The 18,882-nt window shown below is 36.5% G+C and overlaps 1 protein-coding gene across 7 annotated transcripts in view; it reads left to right on the top strand.

Annotated features, from left to right (window-relative positions):
• The window catches only part of Cacna2d1 (calcium voltage-gated channel auxiliary subunit alpha2delta 1), a 499,112-nt gene that overhangs the window by 448,062 nt on the left and 32,168 nt on the right, over nucleotides 1–18,882 (top strand). For 2 of the 7 annotated variants that reach the window (XM_008828993.3, XM_008828992.3), the window contains 6 exons: nucleotides 690–761; nucleotides 2,542–2,613; nucleotides 5,856–5,917; nucleotides 11,942–12,018; nucleotides 13,216–13,236; nucleotides 13,902–13,962. In XM_008828993.3, coding sequence (XP_008827215.1) covers nucleotides 690–761; nucleotides 2,542–2,613; nucleotides 5,856–5,917; nucleotides 11,942–12,018; nucleotides 13,216–13,236; nucleotides 13,902–13,962 — 365 coding nt within the window. Of the gene's footprint in view, nucleotides 1–689; nucleotides 762–2,541; nucleotides 2,614–5,855; nucleotides 5,918–11,941; nucleotides 12,019–13,215; nucleotides 13,237–13,901; nucleotides 13,963–18,882 lie in introns of those variants that run through there. The other 5 variants (XM_017797132.2, XM_017797130.2, XM_017797131.2 and 2 more) reach the window with 4 other exon arrangements.

Below are 18,882 nucleotides of genomic sequence, written 5' to 3'. Positions count from 1 at the left end.
GGAGGCATAGCCTCTAAAATGGTGATTAAAAACAGTGGCAATCTGAGTGTCTATTGACGCTCACGTTAAAAATTCAGAGACCCTGTAATTAATCTAACACAGACTGCATTTACTTCTGCTATCTAATTAGTAGTCAAACTTATCTTAATCCAAAATTTTACAATTATTAAATCATACATGTCTGTTATAACTTTATTCTCCCGAACTATAGAACTGTAACATGCCATGTTTCATTATTTGCCAGGTGTTATAAGGAAATGAGTCTGGTTGTCTATCTACCAAATAATGTAATAATTTCTCTTTGTGATTAAGAAATTAAAATAATATGAGATAAATTGACCAGGATAACAGTACACCTGATATATGACTAAATAATCTATCCTCATCCACAGTCAACTTTCTTACATACCAATAGTCAAAGACAGTGAATGTTAAAGCAGGAAATACTGCTTAGTGAACAATAATTTCAGGTCTCTACCTGCTTCCAATTGACAGTTAATAAAAATTAGTCTACTGCACTTAAAAATCAATGCCTAGCTCTGAAAGAAGAAACCTTTATACAATTATCAATGTGTTTTAGGTAAGTAACTTTTATGGGATTAATTTATATCTAAATGTCCATCAAGTTATTCTTTACACAGCATCATTTTCTAGTGTTATGTCCTTAATTATTATTGTGTTCTATGTAGAACCCCAAATCTCAGGAGCCAGTCACGCTGGATTTCCTTGATGCAGAGTTAGAGAATGATATTAAAGTGGAGGTAAGTGGACGCAACAAGACTGAAGCAGACACAGGCCTGAGGCCAGATTCTTCCATTCTGCAAGTATTTGCTGAGCAGAGGTTGGCGTCAGGCTGTCTCCTGGCTCACAGAGATGAATGTACTTTCTCTTTAAAAATGTGTACATTTGTCCTCATCCACTATTAATGAAGACATCATATTGAGAACGAATAGACATTTTAGGTTCTGTTTGGCTTTTTTCTTGCTCATTTTAAGGGTAGAGATATTTTAACTATTTTAGTACAGAAATAATAATTTCAATAAAAATTTTAAAGATGGATGTTGTTATGCAGTTGAAAGAAAAGTTGGAAAGGCTCCAACCACCTAACCACATGATATGCTACATGAGGAAAGCATCTGCCATGTTTGTCTTAGGACACTCAGCACATTTCTGTTTTAGTCCAACACCAAAATCACATGTCACTTCCCTTGCTGGGTTGTTTCATAACAGCAAAAGTGATCAGTTTAATAATAAAAATGACAATTATTAAGCTCATAGTTATCGCAGTGTATCCTGTAGTGTATGCTGGAATGCTTTAAGTTAGTAGTGGGTGTTGCAAAGTGTTGGGTATCATAAAGTTGAGCCAAGTAATAATGGTGATTTTGAGATCTGGCCTTTCACTCCTTCCGAGTCATCACAATATCTCATTTAGTCTCTCAATATCTCAGTTTCCCCTCAACATAGTGATTGAGTGAAATAATAAATAAGAAATGTTTAGCAAAAGACCTGCTTCATACTAAAGTTTTGTTATTTTTAAATACCTCATAATGGAGGCTAAACTTCCATAAACAGCTGCTATCTGCTTTTCACTTTCAGACTCAAAATATTTTAAGCAAAATTTCCTCATCCTGTAATTTTCGTATTTATCTTGTTACACCAAGTTTTTTCACTCATCTGTGGTTAGGAAAACCCAAGTGTAAATTACTGGAGATGTAAAAGGAAAAGTAAGTGAAAAGACATTCTGTGAGTTTCTGATAGACTAGAATAGTTTGTCAATAAACGTGACCTGAATTGTAAGGATTTGTAAAATTGTAAGGTGACCACACCAAGTTGTAAATCTTACTAGGTCTCTCTCTCTCTCTCTCTCTCTCTCTCTCTCTCTCTCTCTCTCTCTCTCTCTCCCTCCCTCCCTCACTCCCTCCAATACTTCAGGACAGCTGCATATGACAAATAAAAGTAAATTCTGGACGGCAAGTCAGGCATGGGGGCGTGTCTATAATCCTACCACTCCGGGGGTAGAGGCAGGAAGATAGCTGCAAGTTTGAAATCAGCCTGACCTAAAAAGGGTTTCTGGGGCTGCACAGTGAGATTCCTCTGAAAAATGAGCAAGGAACAATGTAAAAAGTATAAAGGACAGCCTAACTCCTTTGTCATGAGGAATTGGTTATTTGGGCAAGGCAGGAATTTCAAGTGTTCCGTGTTACATGCTAATGTTGTTGATATACGTACATTTCTACTTTTTACTAAAATGGCACACACTCAAAAGACAATTGATGACTCCATTACTAATTATGTTTCAAAAATTACTGACTGCTTGACAAAAATTGCAGTGATTTTTTTCCCTTATTGTAAAATAATATAAAATGATTAATACCCTGTGGCAGCTTTAAAATTCTAGAGAATAACTTCTAATAGTGAAAACATTCTGCCAATTTTATTCAGACTCCTTAAAGTTAGAAAAACATTGAAAGTAAATCTTTTCATGTCTTCAGATGGTCAGTCTGGTTCCTGAAATAAAAGACTTGCTTCATTTTCCCTTAGATTCGAAATAAAATGATAGATGGAGAAAGTGGAGAAAAAACCTTCAGAACTCTGGTTAAATCTCAAGATGAGGTAAGAATTAAGCCTTATTCCTAACTGGAAGTATGTATTAAGAATACAGATATTGGTAATTTGGCTATCCTTTTAGCATTTGCTTATAAAGTAGAGCTATCCCTAGGGAAAGATTTTTCTTTGTTTGTTAAGGTACTTTGCAGCTGCAGGAATGTTTCACAAAGATATTCTTAACTTTTGTTATTATTTATTTATTTTTAACTATTTTATTTATTATTTTTACTTTATGTGTATGTGTGTATTGCCTGCATGTAGGTAAGTGCACCCATGTCATGGCAACTAACAACTGTCCTTAACTTTTATTTTTATAAAATGGTATTGCTTTAGTTTTGTTAATGTGATCTTACTAATAATGTATTTATTTTAAAAACCTATATTCTTGTCCTGGAGAAATGGCTCAGTGGTTAAAAGCACTTGCTGCTCGGTCATGAAGACCAGAGTTGAGATCCCAGCACCTATGTCAGGCAGTTTACAAACACCTGTGTCTATATCTCCAAGGGATCTGATGTCCTCTTCTGGCCTCTGTGAGCAAACCCCCCACCATACACACACACACACACACACACACCCCACACATGTATACACTTACACAGGCACACGTGGACAACATGTAAATAAAATAAATATTCTTACAAAAGTATATCCTTGAAACTTCAATTTATGCCTAGCTATTATGTCACCATAAGAAATAGATCTCTTAGAACTGGTATTATGGTAATATTGAACTTAAGGAATATTAATGCATTATATTAATTCATAATAGCACATGTTTGATCATTTTACTTTCTTGTTTACTTGTTTCTTTTAAATTATCTTGTTTTTGCTATTTATGCCCTTCATCCTTTAACTATATTTAAATCTGAAAATGAATCATGTAGTAGCACAGCTCCCTTGTTCATCACTGGTTTATGGGTTAAATTGATGCTGCTTCATGTTTATGTGTAAGAGGTCTTTGCATGTACTGAGTGCCTCTCTCCTTAATCACTCATGTGTGGAATACAATCAGATAGGATTAAGAAGCTTTCATGACTGGAAAGTGTTTTATTGAAATTTTGAGATTTTCATTTTTGAGATTTTCATACAATGTAATTTGATACTTAGTTCCCCTCCCCATCCATATCACTCATAGCCCCCCAAGCCCAATTTAATGTACTCTATTATGCAATATATATTATATAATAAGGCCTGCAGTGTAATTTGTGTACCCAAATGTGCTTCAGTGTGAATTCATCCACTGGAGCCTGGCTAACCTACCAGGAGTCCCATCCTTGAAAGAGACTGTCTCTTCCCTTCTTAACAGCCAGTGGTTGCAAAATTTTCCTTAGGTTTGGGGTTTCTTATCCACTTCCCCATGTCTATGCTGGGATTCTGTCTGGTTTCAGCTTGGATAGGACTTGTGCATGCTGTCACCTGACCAGCTATCTTGAAAAAAATTCAGCTTTTATGCCCAACTTTTATCTTTTATCTTCAAATCTCATACTTTTGGGGAGCATATTTTTCTCCTTAATTTCTTGGCAGATTATTCCCTAAACTGGACAGAGAATCTCAATGTACTCCTTTATTAGCACATGACTTTTTTTTCATTTTGATATGAATCCCTATTAGCAGAACATAAAAGAAGGCTTGCATCAATTTCATTTTATTGAAATATCAGCTCAACTTGTTATAATTTAACCATAGTCTTACCCTTCACCCTCTAAAGGAAAGATAAAAAATATTTAACCATTCTGCCAAGTTCTCCCTCTTTATCCATGAACTCTGGCCTTCACATTCTTTATGCAGCTTATAAAGTCATCTCATGTTTCTGTTTGCCTCCTTTCAATTTGCCATCAGTTCAATTTTTAACCAATATTCACTTATGGCCTACATGTGTCTGCAATAGAAGCTTTAGATTTTTCACTTAAATGCAATATTGTAGACAGACGTATTTGCTAATCTTCCACTATATTACTGCTTCTCTCTGCAGATGTCTGTTTGTTTACAAAACTTACTATCTACTTTGAATGAATGGAAAAATTTATCAATATTAAAGTTTATAAAATACCAAAAACAATTGTAATGTTGAACATATGCATTATTCTGAATTTAAGGATACCTTAGAGAAAATTATTGTATTTATTTTATGTAAAGTTTGGCAGGATTACTTTCCAATCCATATGCATTATTCTGAATTTAAGGATACCTTAGAGAAAATTATTGTACCTATTTTATGTAAAGTTTGGCAGGATTACTTTCCAATTAAAATGTTTGTTTTGTTTCACGCTAAGCAGCAGAACTTCTCAGACTGAAGTCAGAACTGAAAGTGAAGTTCTGTTGTAAGAAATTGTATAAATTTTCTTTCGACCGTTTTCATACCCATGAGATAGAAAAGTTGAATATTAACACACATCAACACTAGAAGGCAAGTCATTTTAGTTCCTCAAACATCACCTGCTTCCAACAGACTCTCTCCTTACGTAGGATTTACTGAACATTTTTCAAAAAACCTGCCTCAGATGGATTTGTAAACATCTTTTCATAGTCATCTCTATAAAGAATTCAACTGTTCTTTTAAAAAAGCAAATGTCCTGAGTAAGTAAGGGATTATGTGAAAAATTATAAGTTGCATATGTGCCATCAGTGTACACAGAAGTAGAAAGAGTGGGAATTGCGTACTGTTGTTCAGCAGCTACACAGGCATCTACAGACAAGAAGTGTTTTTTTTTGTTGTTGTTGTTGTTGGTTTTTTTTAACTCTTGGCATCCTTACTCTACTCAGCTTAGGTGTTGTCCTCTGTCAGTGACAGAGCAATTCATTACTTATTAGTTACAGTGGAATGGGAATCATGCTTTTGTATATAGACATGCTGATTGTATTCACTTCCTGATAGTAGCAATCATTTTAAAGCATACTCTACTATGAAAATATTTGACTTTTTCCAGTAGGACATAGTCCTATTTCATTACTGAATTTGGGTTTCAGGAAACCTCTTCAGAGTTTTAAAGAAAGCACCTTGTTATAAAATCTTAAAGTTTTATTCTTATAAATTCCTAACCTTTTTTGTTTAGATACTTAGTTCTCCTCTAAGTTTTTGCTTCACACACATATAACAAAAATACAAAAACTACAGTAGAATACACCATTCACTTGTGAGGAAGGGTACTGAATGCTCCCAGAATTTCCAGGTAGATGTTATTGTTTTTACTCTTCCTATAAATCCATATAGCTATGGGGTGGTAATGGCCATGTCTAATTTTTTCTAGAGATACATTGACAAAGGGAATAGAACATACACATGGACACCTGTCAATGGCACGGATTACAGGTACTTAACTATATTCATATTTCTTTTGTGTAAAGGACTGTTCAGTTCAGTGTGTTTTTTTAATAATATTTGGTAGCCAGTTTTTCAATAAATTAATATTGAAACTGTATTTTGTTAGCTATTTTCAATGGAATTGTCAATGAAAAATTACTCTCTCCCACATACAAATAAATTGCAGTCCCTGATTTTCAGAATGTGAAAGATGAACAGAAGCTAGAAGTATAATATTTAAAATGAAAATTTCCCATAATTACAATAGTAATAAAAGCTGATGTAATCCCCATAATTTGTAGTTATCACTTCCATTGACTTCCTCTTTTGTTTCCATTTAACTTCTAATGCTTGCATTTAGGTCATATTTTAACAAGAATAATGGTATGTCTTCATAATATCTGATATAAAATTACTCAGCCCTCTGAATAGCAGTTTAATAATGTCTGGGTTCTGTCTTCTTGCCAGGATCTCAGACACCTGGACAGCCCAATACTCAGTACTCTCCTCTATGATGCTCTCCTCTCTTCAAACTTGACTGTTTGCTTCACTCTTCTTCCCCACCCAGATCTCCTCAGAGCTTCCCACTTTGCTCTGCTCCTGTGTCTGGCATCCTTAGCATACTGCAATATGTCTGCTTGTGACTCATTCTCTCTCCCTCTTGATAATTTCTATCTTCGGAGTTCATATCATCAGACCACGTCTACACTCACACTTCCTCCATGTTCATTGTCTTTCCTTATTCTTCCAAGGTGGTCTCACTTTCACTCTCCTACATTCACATAGATCCATGGTCTATGGACCCTGTTTTAGACCTATCCACACTGTTATAAAGTAAAACAAAAAATTATTTGCTAGTAAATCTTATAATATATTAAAATCATAAGTTTAATTTTTGTCATTATAGTCCACAGACTTAAAGACAGTCCGTCAAATTGTTGTAAAATTTTCTAAAAGCTCACTCTCAGTTTCTATAATTTTTCTATTCATGGACAAATAGAGAGTTTGAAAATGTATGAGATCCCTGTTCTACACTTAAGTAGTATTAAGAAAGATGATTTTTTTTGTACTTTGATCCCTATTTCTTGATCTCTAGGCCTCTGATGATCTCATCTCTTAGTCACCTATTCCAGAGTCATTTTCTGCATCTTGTACAATGTCCTCTCCCACAGCTTTATACTCTACAAATTATTCCTGACACCACATGTCACTAAAGAGGTGACTGAAGTACAGTGTTCATAAACTAACATAGCAACTATCTCATTTATGAGGCCTTTGTGAGAGCCTGGGGATCTCAACAGCACAGTTTACTTAGGATGGTATACATGGCTTTTGATGATTTTGGTTTTTTGTTGTTCTTTTTTTTTTTTTTTCTTCCTGAAGCCTATAACTTCCTTGTGCATTTTCTCTCAGGGGTAGTCAGGAAAGTTTCCACTCCCACCACAGTATATAACTACTTACATATGTAGCTCTATCTCTTCTCTTTAGTTCTAATCTCAACACAGAACAGTAATGATCATAATAATTGACTTTAGTTGTTTATTTCAACTCCACTCAAATCCCCTATTTTACCCTTTCATTCAATATAACAGAGTCTGTCATGGCCATCAATTCCATAAACCTTCTGGCCTTGTTCATGACCAGTATTCTGAACTCAGTGCTCACATCCTCGACTGAAGATCTCTGGACAAGCCACCAAGTCTTTCTTGCTGCTTCTCATGGACAGTGCTACCATTCTGCATCACACTTCGTTCTTGAAGTTATGTTGACTTAAAATGACTTTGCAAGAATGGGTCACCTATTCATTCTCTGGTCTTCATGCCTTTCCTTACTTCTCATAAACATGTTTCCAACACGTCTAATTAAAATAGTAAATAGCTGGGCCTGGTGGTGCATGCCTTTAATGCCAGCACCTGAGAGGCAGAGACAGGTGGATCTCTGTACGATCCAGACCAGCCTGTTGCACATAGTAAGTTCCAGGCCAACTGAGGCTACAGGGAGATCTTGCCTCAAAAAGACCAAATAATTAATAATAGTAATAACAATAATGATAGTATACATAGCACCATGCTTTATAACTCACCATTTGACATTATGTGCAAACACTTATATGTATATGAAACTTATAGACATGTGATTCCACCACTAATCATTCCTCTTTTTCTCAAAGCTAAGTTTTACGAGAGTAAAGATTACTGCCTTCATGTACGTCTGACCCTCACACCCAAAAGACAGCAGCATATAGTGAGCACTTTACGAATGTGTATAGAATTGAAGAATTTCAATTTGAAGAAAAGGAAATACTTTAAAATTGAAGAAACTTTCAATCTGTCTCATCTTGTCAATTCAGAAAATCATCCCCAAAATTTCTGTTGTAGCATTCATGTGTGGATATCTGTTTACTCTGTGTTGAATATCCAATCAATGTTAATCCTAATTAAATGACTGTGGTAGACTCAGCCATTTCATTTTCTATTTCTTTCCTTCCCAAACCCCCAGAACATGTACATAACCTTTTTGGGGAGCCTAGAGTTCTAGAGATATCCAAGAGCTACAATGTTCTCATAGGAAACCATCTCCTTTTGTTCTTCTGATGGCATGCAGAGAATAGAAAAGAACACAGATGTTCATGTCCTCCTGATATAGTACATGCCAGTCCTCTGTTTTCTCAGTTTTGACGTGTTTTAGAATTTATCATGAAATACTAGAATTACCTGTAATTATTTTACTTATTTCTGTGTACTGATTCTTTCTCTGACTTTTTTTCTAGACATTTCATTATATTTCCAAACTCTTCATGGGCATATACAAATAACTGGCTGGGTTTTTTTCCTCTAATTTTGATATTTCCATTTTTCGGCTAGGGGATAAATTTGTAAACTGAAGGTACAGGGCACCTGGGAGCTCTGCCTCTTGAGAAATGGTTTCATTGCAGACAAAGTATCCGTTGCCCTGGTGGGAATGTGCTTCAGGTCTTTGTTGTCTAGGTAAACAAAGTGCAAAAACATTGCATCGTTTTGGGTGTGACAACAAGTCATCAATGATGGTTGATTTAAGGCAGGTGCAAGGCCCCTTCAGGGAATATTCAAATTTTTCATTGAACCGTGCTAGTGTGGGTTTGTAATTGTCTCACAAATGGTCTTTTTCCAAATCTTTACTTACACACCCAGGAATTATGCATAGTGTGAGGAGATTAATGTTCTTTCCACAAATTCAGTGTCATTCCTTGCTCACAAAACACTAAATTAGATCTTCTAGGAATGATGCTCGTATCCCATCTCCTGACCAAGCTTCTGCCATGCCACTTTGCTGCTTCTGTCTCCGTGCCAGACTCTGCAGGGACCTCAGCTTCCTTACTGTGCTTTCTTTCCTCACACAGTCCATTCCCCAGTCTCTAAATTATGTTCTCCCCCATAGAAATTCTTTCCTCATGGCTAGGCTGATAAATTCACAGATAGCAAACAAAATATCACTTTTAGCTTGAAAATATGAAGTTTTATTAAACAAATGAGATACTAAATGTCAGACACAAGACATTTCTATCTTCTTAAAATTTGATCCAAATTAGGTACCACATTTTGAAATGGAATAATTACTTATTTTATGGGAATGTGTTCTTTTTTTTTTTGATGGGGATAAATAATTGAGTTGAAAAGTGTGTTATATTCCGTTTAACTCAGTTAACTAAGTTTATGTGAATCACAAAACTATCATCCATCCGGTGTCACTTGCTTTATTAAACTCTAATGTCTACGCTGAAATAAAGCAGCCTTGGTGTATTTGGGTTATACGGCAAGATCAAGGAGACCTTGCATATGACCACACCATGGCTTTGGAATGTTGGTAAAGATTTTATCTGCAGTATGTGGAAGAAGCAACTGTGTGGTTGAGTTGGAAATAGATATATCTTAATTTTCCATAGAATGAATTGTGGCTATGACTAACAACATCAGATTTGCAGGCCAATGCATCATGTATTTAATATGCTAATTTAAAAATGTCAGGGTCCCTAAGGGTTTCTACACCACTTTCTGTGGTGCGTGACAGGTAACTCAAGCTTATGGAGGGATACTGCATCAGTCCTGATAAAATGTTCTCAGTTTTAATTAGAAGTTTCTTCTGCCAATAAATGCTGATGGAGCAATAAAAATACCCTAATTTCCCTAGAGAGGAATTTATAGGAGACAGTCTTCAAATACTCAGTAATTCAGTTCTATCTTTTAAAAATGACAAATGAATCCTGAAATGCCATCTTGCCCTCTGGATGATTGCATTGCTTATGTTAATTTTAATCTTTGCCTCCACTTGAAGTTACCTATAATTTTCATTAAATCTACATAACATTATATTTACCTGACCTTTTCTTATAAGGAAGTCTATGAATTAGTTAATGGTGTGAGAGCTTTGGGAACTGAGGGTAACAAGCATCTACTCATTTTGCTGTCTTTATTGCAAAACTCAATTTTAGCAAGAAAACCCTTGCACTTTAAAATTCGTGCAAAGAAATTTTAAAGTTTATATTGATAAATCCAAAATTTTGTATTTTGGTTTATTCCATATTGCCCATCAATAACATATAATGAAATGGCTGTTTGGATCTCTATTCCAAAATCTGGGGGTGCATGAGGCTTGTGTGACTTAAGGATCTACAAATACCTAAAAGTACTCAAATACCTAGAATGCACACCTTTCCCTGTGTGTCACTAATAGTTGGGGTAAATGGTACCAGTGTACACATATGGCACAATTTGTCCTGCTAATCAGGAACTGCTCTTTGTAAGTAGTTGCATTGGTTGTCTTGGAAATGCCTTCATATCTTGCATCTGGCTTCCTTTCTCTTTTTTTGTCTTTTTGAGCCCCTGTAGCCCCAGCTGTCCTGGAACTCATGATGTAGACCAGGCTGGCCTCGCATCACAAAGACCCGCCTGCCTCTGCCTCCCAAATGCTGGGATTAAAGGCGTGTGCCACCACGCCCAGCCTCACTAGCTTCCTTTTATATTCAGGGCACAGCAAAGGTCATTTGCAATGGCAAATGTGGATTTGTAGCTGTCGGCCATACCTTCCACTTGTGTCTTAGCCAATGAGAGACAATAATTTTACTTCGGAAAATTGCCCAATCTGAATTAAAAACTAATGCCTCTGGTGTTCTATTAATTAGAAATTTCAAAAAAGAGTAAGGTTACCTGCCTGACAGCTTATTAATGTGAACAATCAGGGAAACAAAGTGGGTGACAAGTTTGTTTAATATTCCTTGTGATTAAAACATTCCAAAGTTGGCCTAAGATTGCAGTGGAACTCTTCCCCCAATCAGGACATCTACTGTAATTTTTCTGTACATAATAACAAAATGCTCAATCATGTGGCATGTTGGAAGTAAATCAGTTGTACAGGACACTGGGCAAGTGAATAAGAAGCAATGAAACAAGTGACCTCTATAAATGGTTTGAGTTTGTTCTCAGGCAGATACTGGGGAAACGGCCCTAAAACGAGAGTTTTAATATAGTCGGTTTTTAATCCCTCCAAGGAATATACTTCAGATGGCTCTGTGCACTGTGAATGATAACAAGGTTAACTCTTACATTTGTAATTCTTAATGTTTGTTGCAAAGCATTTCTCACTATATAATAAGGGAGTATATAACTGGTATGACATTTACTTTTTTTAAATTCATACCCCTATTTTTCTTCTTTTTTTTTTGTCAAATTTTGTAGTATTTGAGTAATTTTCTGGAAACACAGCTCTGGAAACACAGCAGGCACAAGGCATCCTTCCTCAATTATTTTATGGCTTCATTCAGTAGCTTATTTCCTACCTGTCTCTTAATTCCCCACCCTATAAAGAACTGGATGGCTGTTTAGCAAGGTGGAAATTAAGAACTTGATTTGCTGAATGCATTTTCTTGTCAAAGTAATATGTCCTTTCCTTCCCATGAGGAAGATCTTTGGATTTTCCTACGAACTCGATGTGTCTTTTTTTTTAAGTTGTGTTTCATTTTGTTTGTTTGTGTTTATGCTTCTCTTGTTTCTATTGCAGTTTGGCCTTGGTATTACCAACCTACAGTTTTTACTATATAAAAGCCAAAATAGAAGAGACAATAACTCAGGCCAGATGTAAGTACTGTGAAAGCAACTTCAGGGTCTATTTGTTATTTCCTAGTCTCAGACGTTTATACCTAGATTTTGGAATACCCAAGGCTTATACATTTTAGTAGGTTTTATTATCAAATCTATAGCAATGATTCTGATCCATTCCAAACATGCAAGGAACAAGAAATATTCTACATGGATAGAATATGAGCAGGTACTCCAGTCTCACTGGCAGTCCCCACCGCCCTTCCCTGCCTTGCTATGTGCTCAGAGAATCATTGCAGTGCTGTGTCCTCTGTGGCTGTCGTTTTAAGGGTCTGCTAGCTGGTGTGGAACGTTTCACATCCTAATTACCAACATGGTCTCCACTCGTGGCGCTGTGCTATCAAAGCTTTTTCTTTTCTTATCTTTCCTTTTCTTGTTTTCTTTTTGCATTTAGCCAGAATAATACTGTGCTTGGCAATTAGCTTTTTTTCATAACCCAAATTAATGTCTTAGTGACTCAGATGGATTTTTAAAGCATCATTTGGAACGTGGAGTAATTAACACCAGTACATATTTCAAGTCATTGTTAATTTTTATTTCGTTTTTGATGGCTAGCTTTAGTTAAGCAAAATGACCATCATATCCTTTGTACACAGCTCGATTATTATTATCAACCTAAAACTTTTGTTAGGATTCAGGGAAAAACTATGTATCTTTTACCACTGACTTTAAACTATTTCCCTTCATTTCTGTGTCAGTTCTTTTTGGCTGTTCGCAGTAGTGGGAGTCATTCGTTTACTGTAGTATCTTAAAGTTTACATTTGCACTTTTACTTAATAGATATGATGGTCTTTTAACAATAAGCAATTTTGCATGAGCTAGTTCTTCACTTGACAAATGAGGGGGTGACTAGGGAGTCTTTGAGGACTGGTAAGTGCTTCTGCTAAGAGCTGGCATCATTGGTCCTGCATTGCATCCACCACTTTGCAAAAACAGACCCTTGAAATAATCACAGTACAGAGAGAAGAATCTAGTAAAATTGACAGGTCATATCTCCCAGACTTCAAATCTGCGTGTCTTTTTTTCCAGAGTACAGCTGAACATGAATGAACCTTTGATCTATGCACAATATTTTTATTCAACAAAGTCATTGAATAAAATATTGTTTGTGACCCCCTTTGCTTTACCCTGTTTTTTTTTCTGTTTCCCTGCTTTCTCTTTCTGATGGATTTACAGCAAAAAAGGGGAAAATGAAGGGCAAGTATTTTCTTGTTGCTCAATTTCTTTCTGTTTAGTGCTCTTGACATTTCCATTGATATTGTCATTCCTATTGGATATTATCCTCTGTGCTTCTCATTTCCTAGATTTTCCTCCATGAATATTCTGTAGTTAGCAGCAAAATGGGGCAGAGTATGTTGTATTTGGTTATGCAATCTGTCACATTTAAGTTGGGTTATTTAGATACCATGTGGTGTTTAATCTGTTCACCTACTAATTCATATCTAATATAAAGAATCCTATTACTTCACTAAATGCATTAATGAATTTATTGAAAGCATTTTATCATTATGTGAGTAAACTTCACTGATATTTTAAATAAAATACTTGACATAATGTAGCTATTCAGAGGCTTTAAAGATATTCAGTTATATTAGAATTAGTAAATGGGTAAAGTGTTGTTAACATTTTATATTAAATAACTGTAATAATTATTGACTGAAGTTTATCTATGTTATGATATCATTATATTGGGAAGCATTGAGAACCTTTACAGTTATGTATTTTTTTTCAACTTTTTGTATATAAGTAGTCTGTTTGAAAAGTCTTCTTACTAGGTCCTTGGTCTAATGCCTTTATTGTCACAGACAATTGGAGCTTGCACTCTGTATCATTTATCTAATCCTATAACATTAAATTCACAGATTCAGAAACCTTAAAACCAGACAATTTTGAAGAATCTGGCTACACATTCATAGCACCAAGGTTGGTTTGTTTTTGTTCTTCTGATTTCTGCTGTTATAAGTCGTATTTTTTGCTAAGGTCTTCAACAAAAATCCAAAATTGCAGTCAATGCTCTTCTGGGTTCACTGTGTCAAAGTATGGAACCAAAGGGGATAATGATTTTATAACTGTACAGAGCCCTGCTTATTCATCCAAGTACTTTACTGTAAACTAAACATTATGCTAACTTAGGTAGACAGTGACTAAAGAGACAGGGAGACTTTGCTCTTGTGGAGCATCTAATAGTATCAAAGAGTTGTCTGCTTGCAGTTGTTTAGCACACACATACATGTATATGTAAGCACAACATATTATACATATACACCTATATGTGCATGATGGGCATACACACATACATATGTGTGAATAAATATATGTATAAACCTACAAACACAGATTGGAAATGTTTTAAGCTTAAAATCTTTTTCATTTGTACTGTAATAGAGCCTTCTGGAAAATATATTTTAGTGTAATGACATTTTTTCACATAACTCTGTGTGCGCATGTGTGTGTGTGTGTGTGTGTGTGTGTGTGTGTGTGTGTGGTTACATGCCCTTGTGAAAGCCAGAGGAGACCACCATGTGTGTGTGTGTGTGTGTGTGTGTGTGTGTGTGTGTGTGTGTATGTGGTTACATGCCCTTGTGAAAGCCAGAGGAGACCACCGGTGTCTTCCTCTATCACTCTCCACACTATTCCCTTCAGACAAATTCTCTCATTGGACTTGAATCTTGGAGTTTCAGCTAGGCTGACTGATCACAAGTGCCACTCATACTTCTTTTACCTTTTTTATTTATTTCTGTGTTATATGTGTATGAGTGCTTGTCTGCATATATGCAAGTGCACCACATGCATGCAATGCTCATGGAGGCCAGAAGAAGGAATCAGATCCCTTGGAACTGGAGTTAGTCAGCCACCATGTGTAAGCTGGCAACTGAATATGGGTCCTCTGGAAAAGCAGTCAGTGCTATTAACTGTTATCTTTCCAACTCCCACACTTGTACTTCTTATAGAAATTATTCTAAGAATCTAAAAGGGATCCTAAAAGTTGTTCTGAATTATTTTTTTATTTTTGCATGCAAGGAAGTTAATGAATTCTACTTCAACTTGGAATTGCCAGTATCTGTAACATTTTGAGAAATCCCACTCAACAGAGCTTATCCTCAGCTTTGTGAGATTCTCTCCTTCAAATGTGTGTGGACAGGGCCATCCACTTCCTCTGATCCTCTCTGCCATCAGTTACTTGATGTCACACTGTCCTGATTTTCTTATTTCTGTCTGGCTATAGATTCATAGGCTCTTCCATGAGCTTCATTTTCTCTTGATCACGTAAAGAGGGTGCTGAGAAGTGTGCTTGGCTTGGCTGGCTTCATGTCTGAGTCCATCTTTACACCACAAGCCATCCATCTCTTCCTCACCTACAATTTGGGGTGAGGCTCCCAAACTTGACAAGACAGTCTAGCAGCCAGAAACAACAGACTCCAGTGGTTTGTTGACAATGCCATACAAGGTCAAATATATTTATTTCCAGACTTTGTCCACCCTCATATTTCCACATGAAACATTCATGTATCATGAAAGCCTAACAGGACTATTTCTTCAGTGTGCTTCCAATTCAGAATCTTGCAAATATTTGTCCCATTTGTAAAGCCCTTCTTGCATTGCTTCATTGAAGAAAAACCATACTTCAATGTGCAATCTTGAAACCTGGTAATTGTCCTGGTATGCTCTCTCTGACCTCTCGCTTCTAATTGTCTGCCAGCCTTGGCAGTTCTATCTTAGGGTGAAAATATGTTTCTGTCACTCTGTAACTACTTTCCCCTAGTCCAAATCTTTCTTTCATTTGCTCCTTGCTTTACAATCCTGTCTGTATAAGGTAGCTAAAAAGGGTTTCTAAACTGTGAAGTCATCTTTCTCAACCTCAACTTACTAAACAGTGCTTTGTATTATTAAGATAATCTGGGCTTTATTTCAGAGTTTCCAAGTGCTCTGTCACCAGGACTCATGGTCCTGCTGTTGCCCTCTTTACACTGAGTTGGGAGCTTGCTAACTAGCTGCTCATGTCCTGAAGTACAGCAACACTCACTTGCTGATACACTGTCAGTGACCGCAATATTGTCACTTCTAGCTTGATTTCTGTTGCTATGATAAAATACTCTGACCACAAGCAACTTAGGGGAGGAAAGGGTTTATTTGGCTTATACTTCTGGGTCACAGTCTCTTGCTGAAGGAATTCAGGGCAGGAACCCAAGCCGGAACTTGAAGCAGAAATAATGAAGGAAAGCTTGCTGGCTTACTCCAAGTCTCATGTTTAACTAGCTTTCTTGTACAGCCCAGGTGATTCACTGCCATGAGAATGGTGACGCTTGCAGTGAGCTGGGTCCTCCTTCATCAGTTAACTCTCAAGACTGTCATGCACAGTCAAGGCCATAGGCCAATGTGATCTGGGAAATCACTCAATTGAGACTTCCTTTGCAGGTGACTAGGCCATGGCAAGATGACAGTTGAAACTAATTAGGACACTGTCTTAGGGCTACTAGAGTGGCAGAGCCTGAATCATTTGCTGTAAAGATTGCCCACACCGATTACAAATTCCAGATGCACCAAACTCATTTCTAAATGCACTGGATTTTGTTCCTGTTCTTTCTCTCTACCATCTGTCTTCTACTAACTCTCTTTTGCTTTTTGAACTGTGTGTACATACATCCCACCAACTCCTAAATGTCAGCTTGAGAAATTCCCATCATCACTGTTATACATCCAATGAATGAATGCTTCATAGAATCCTGCACTTCCCTTACCAGATCTCTGACAGGTTTTCATTTATTCACTTTACTTCATGGAACTACTACATGTCAATTCAATGTTCAATGTTGAATCCATAGTTCAGTATAGTGTAGAGCTGAATAAATACCTGGCAACAGTTGAATTTATAAATATTTGAATATCATTTTTAAAATTCATATGACTAACAATGATACCTGTGGTCTTTGTGTGGTTGTGTGTGTCTGTGTATGTGTGTGTGTGTGTGTGTGTGTGTGTGCACGCGTGCCACGCATGCAGGCAGAGGCCAGAGATCAACCCTGGGGAGTGTTGTTTCTCAGGAGGCATCCACCTTGATTTTGGGGGACAGAGATTCTCATTGACTGGAGCTCAGTCAATTAAGTCAGGTTGCTTTGCCAGGAAGGACCAGGGATCCACCTGTGTCCCTCGATGGCACTAGTATTGCAGACATGTGTCACTACATCTCATTTTTTATGTGGGTTCTCAAGATTGAACTCAAATTCTTATGTTTACATGAAAGGAATTTACCTACTAAGGTATTTCTCCAGACCCCAGTACTTACAATCTTATTAGCACATTTCAAATACAAGTAACTTGAAACAACTTTAAGTTAACTTTGTTATTCTGAATATCATTTTACTAACACCAATTTTAACTAGAAAAGAGAAGATTCTCCATATTATCTTTTATATTGCAAATATCAAGAACATTAACTAGAAAAGAGGAGCTTCTCAAAGAATTTAACATAGTAAAAAAATATATATATATGAAAAAATTGAAATTAGGGCTACTATGATGACAAGACCCTCTTCATCTCAGATTCTCAGATGTATGTTTTTCTCTGGAAGGCCATTTCACACACACTTCCCAGTTATTCAACAGCTGATATGCAGACTGACTCCCAGCTCCACTATGAGAAAAGAAGATGGTAGAATCCACCTGCCTAATTCATGAGCAATGGATTCTGTTTAGCCCATCAGTGATATGGTCATGGACAGTTTCTGTGACCTGAGTGGTTACTGATGTCAGTACAACCCATGCAAGGTAGGGTTTCAGTTGTCTGTTTAACAAACGGAGGAAATGAACTTGTAAGACAGGCCAATGTCATGTGTTAAGACCTTTACATGCAACGTTGTACTTAATGCAAATATCTCATTCACAGATTAGGAAATGATTTTAGAAATGTTAAGATGAGATTTAAACCAATTTACTTTATACTGGAAGGTATAAGTCTGTAAATTGAATGTGTGAGTGTTAAGGGATCTCAAAGAACACCAGGTATATCTGAGTAAAATGCTTCTATAGACAAGATTTTCTTGAAAAGTGAGGATCATGTGTATAGTCAGAGTAGCATAAAACAGAGTTGTAGAAAACTGGGGTAAAGGCTAAAACTGAGACAAAGTAGAGATTTGTGTGGTAGAACAGCATTCATGTACTCTTTTCTCTCACTTATGTGAAGTAACACTGGGTCTATTTTCAAATCTTTGCTGTCATAGACATCACTCAAATTCTTTGGAATTTAGCTAATTCATTTACAAAAAAAATTCTGTCTTAAAGAGGTCTAGAAATTAAACAAGATAATGCATTCCAAGTTTTTGTGTCTTAGAGGGGGGAGGGAGGGAAGGAAGGCAGGAAGGAAGTAGAGAGGGAGGGAGAAAGTGAGGGAGGGAGGGAGGGGAAAGGAGAGGTGAAAACAGAAGGGGACAGTTTGGGGAGTGAAAAGTCTAGCAAGAGAGGAAGGAGAAGGGAGGGAGAATGGAAAGGGGCCCAAATGTGAGCAAGGGACAAAGTTATGATTCTGATTAATCGATGTTCACAAATTTTTTAAATTTTCAAACAATTGCAGTGGAACTTCATTGAGAATTTAGATGCGTGGAACATGAATTCTACATTTAAAATGCATTCACAGGAATGAAAAGCCCACATCATGGGATAATTTCATCTTTTTCTTGGATAACCAGAAATAAAGACAAATTAAGATACAAAAGAGCTGGGCATGGTGGTGTATGCTTTTAATCCCTGCACTCAGAAGCAGAGGCAGGAAGATCTCTGTGAGAACAAAGACAGTCTGGTCTACATAGCCAGTTGTAGGCAAGCTGGGGCTACACAGAGAACATATTG

This window comes from Nannospalax galili, unplaced genomic scaffold (assembly GCF_000622305.1).
Source record: "Nannospalax galili isolate Female #2095 unplaced genomic scaffold, S.galili_v1.0 scaffold973, whole genome shotgun sequence".
NCBI classification, from domain to species: Eukaryota; Metazoa; Chordata; class Mammalia; order Rodentia; family Spalacidae; genus Nannospalax; species Nannospalax galili.
Note: the sequence above shows the minus strand (reverse complement) of the source record. Positions and strands in the feature narration are given on the sequence as shown.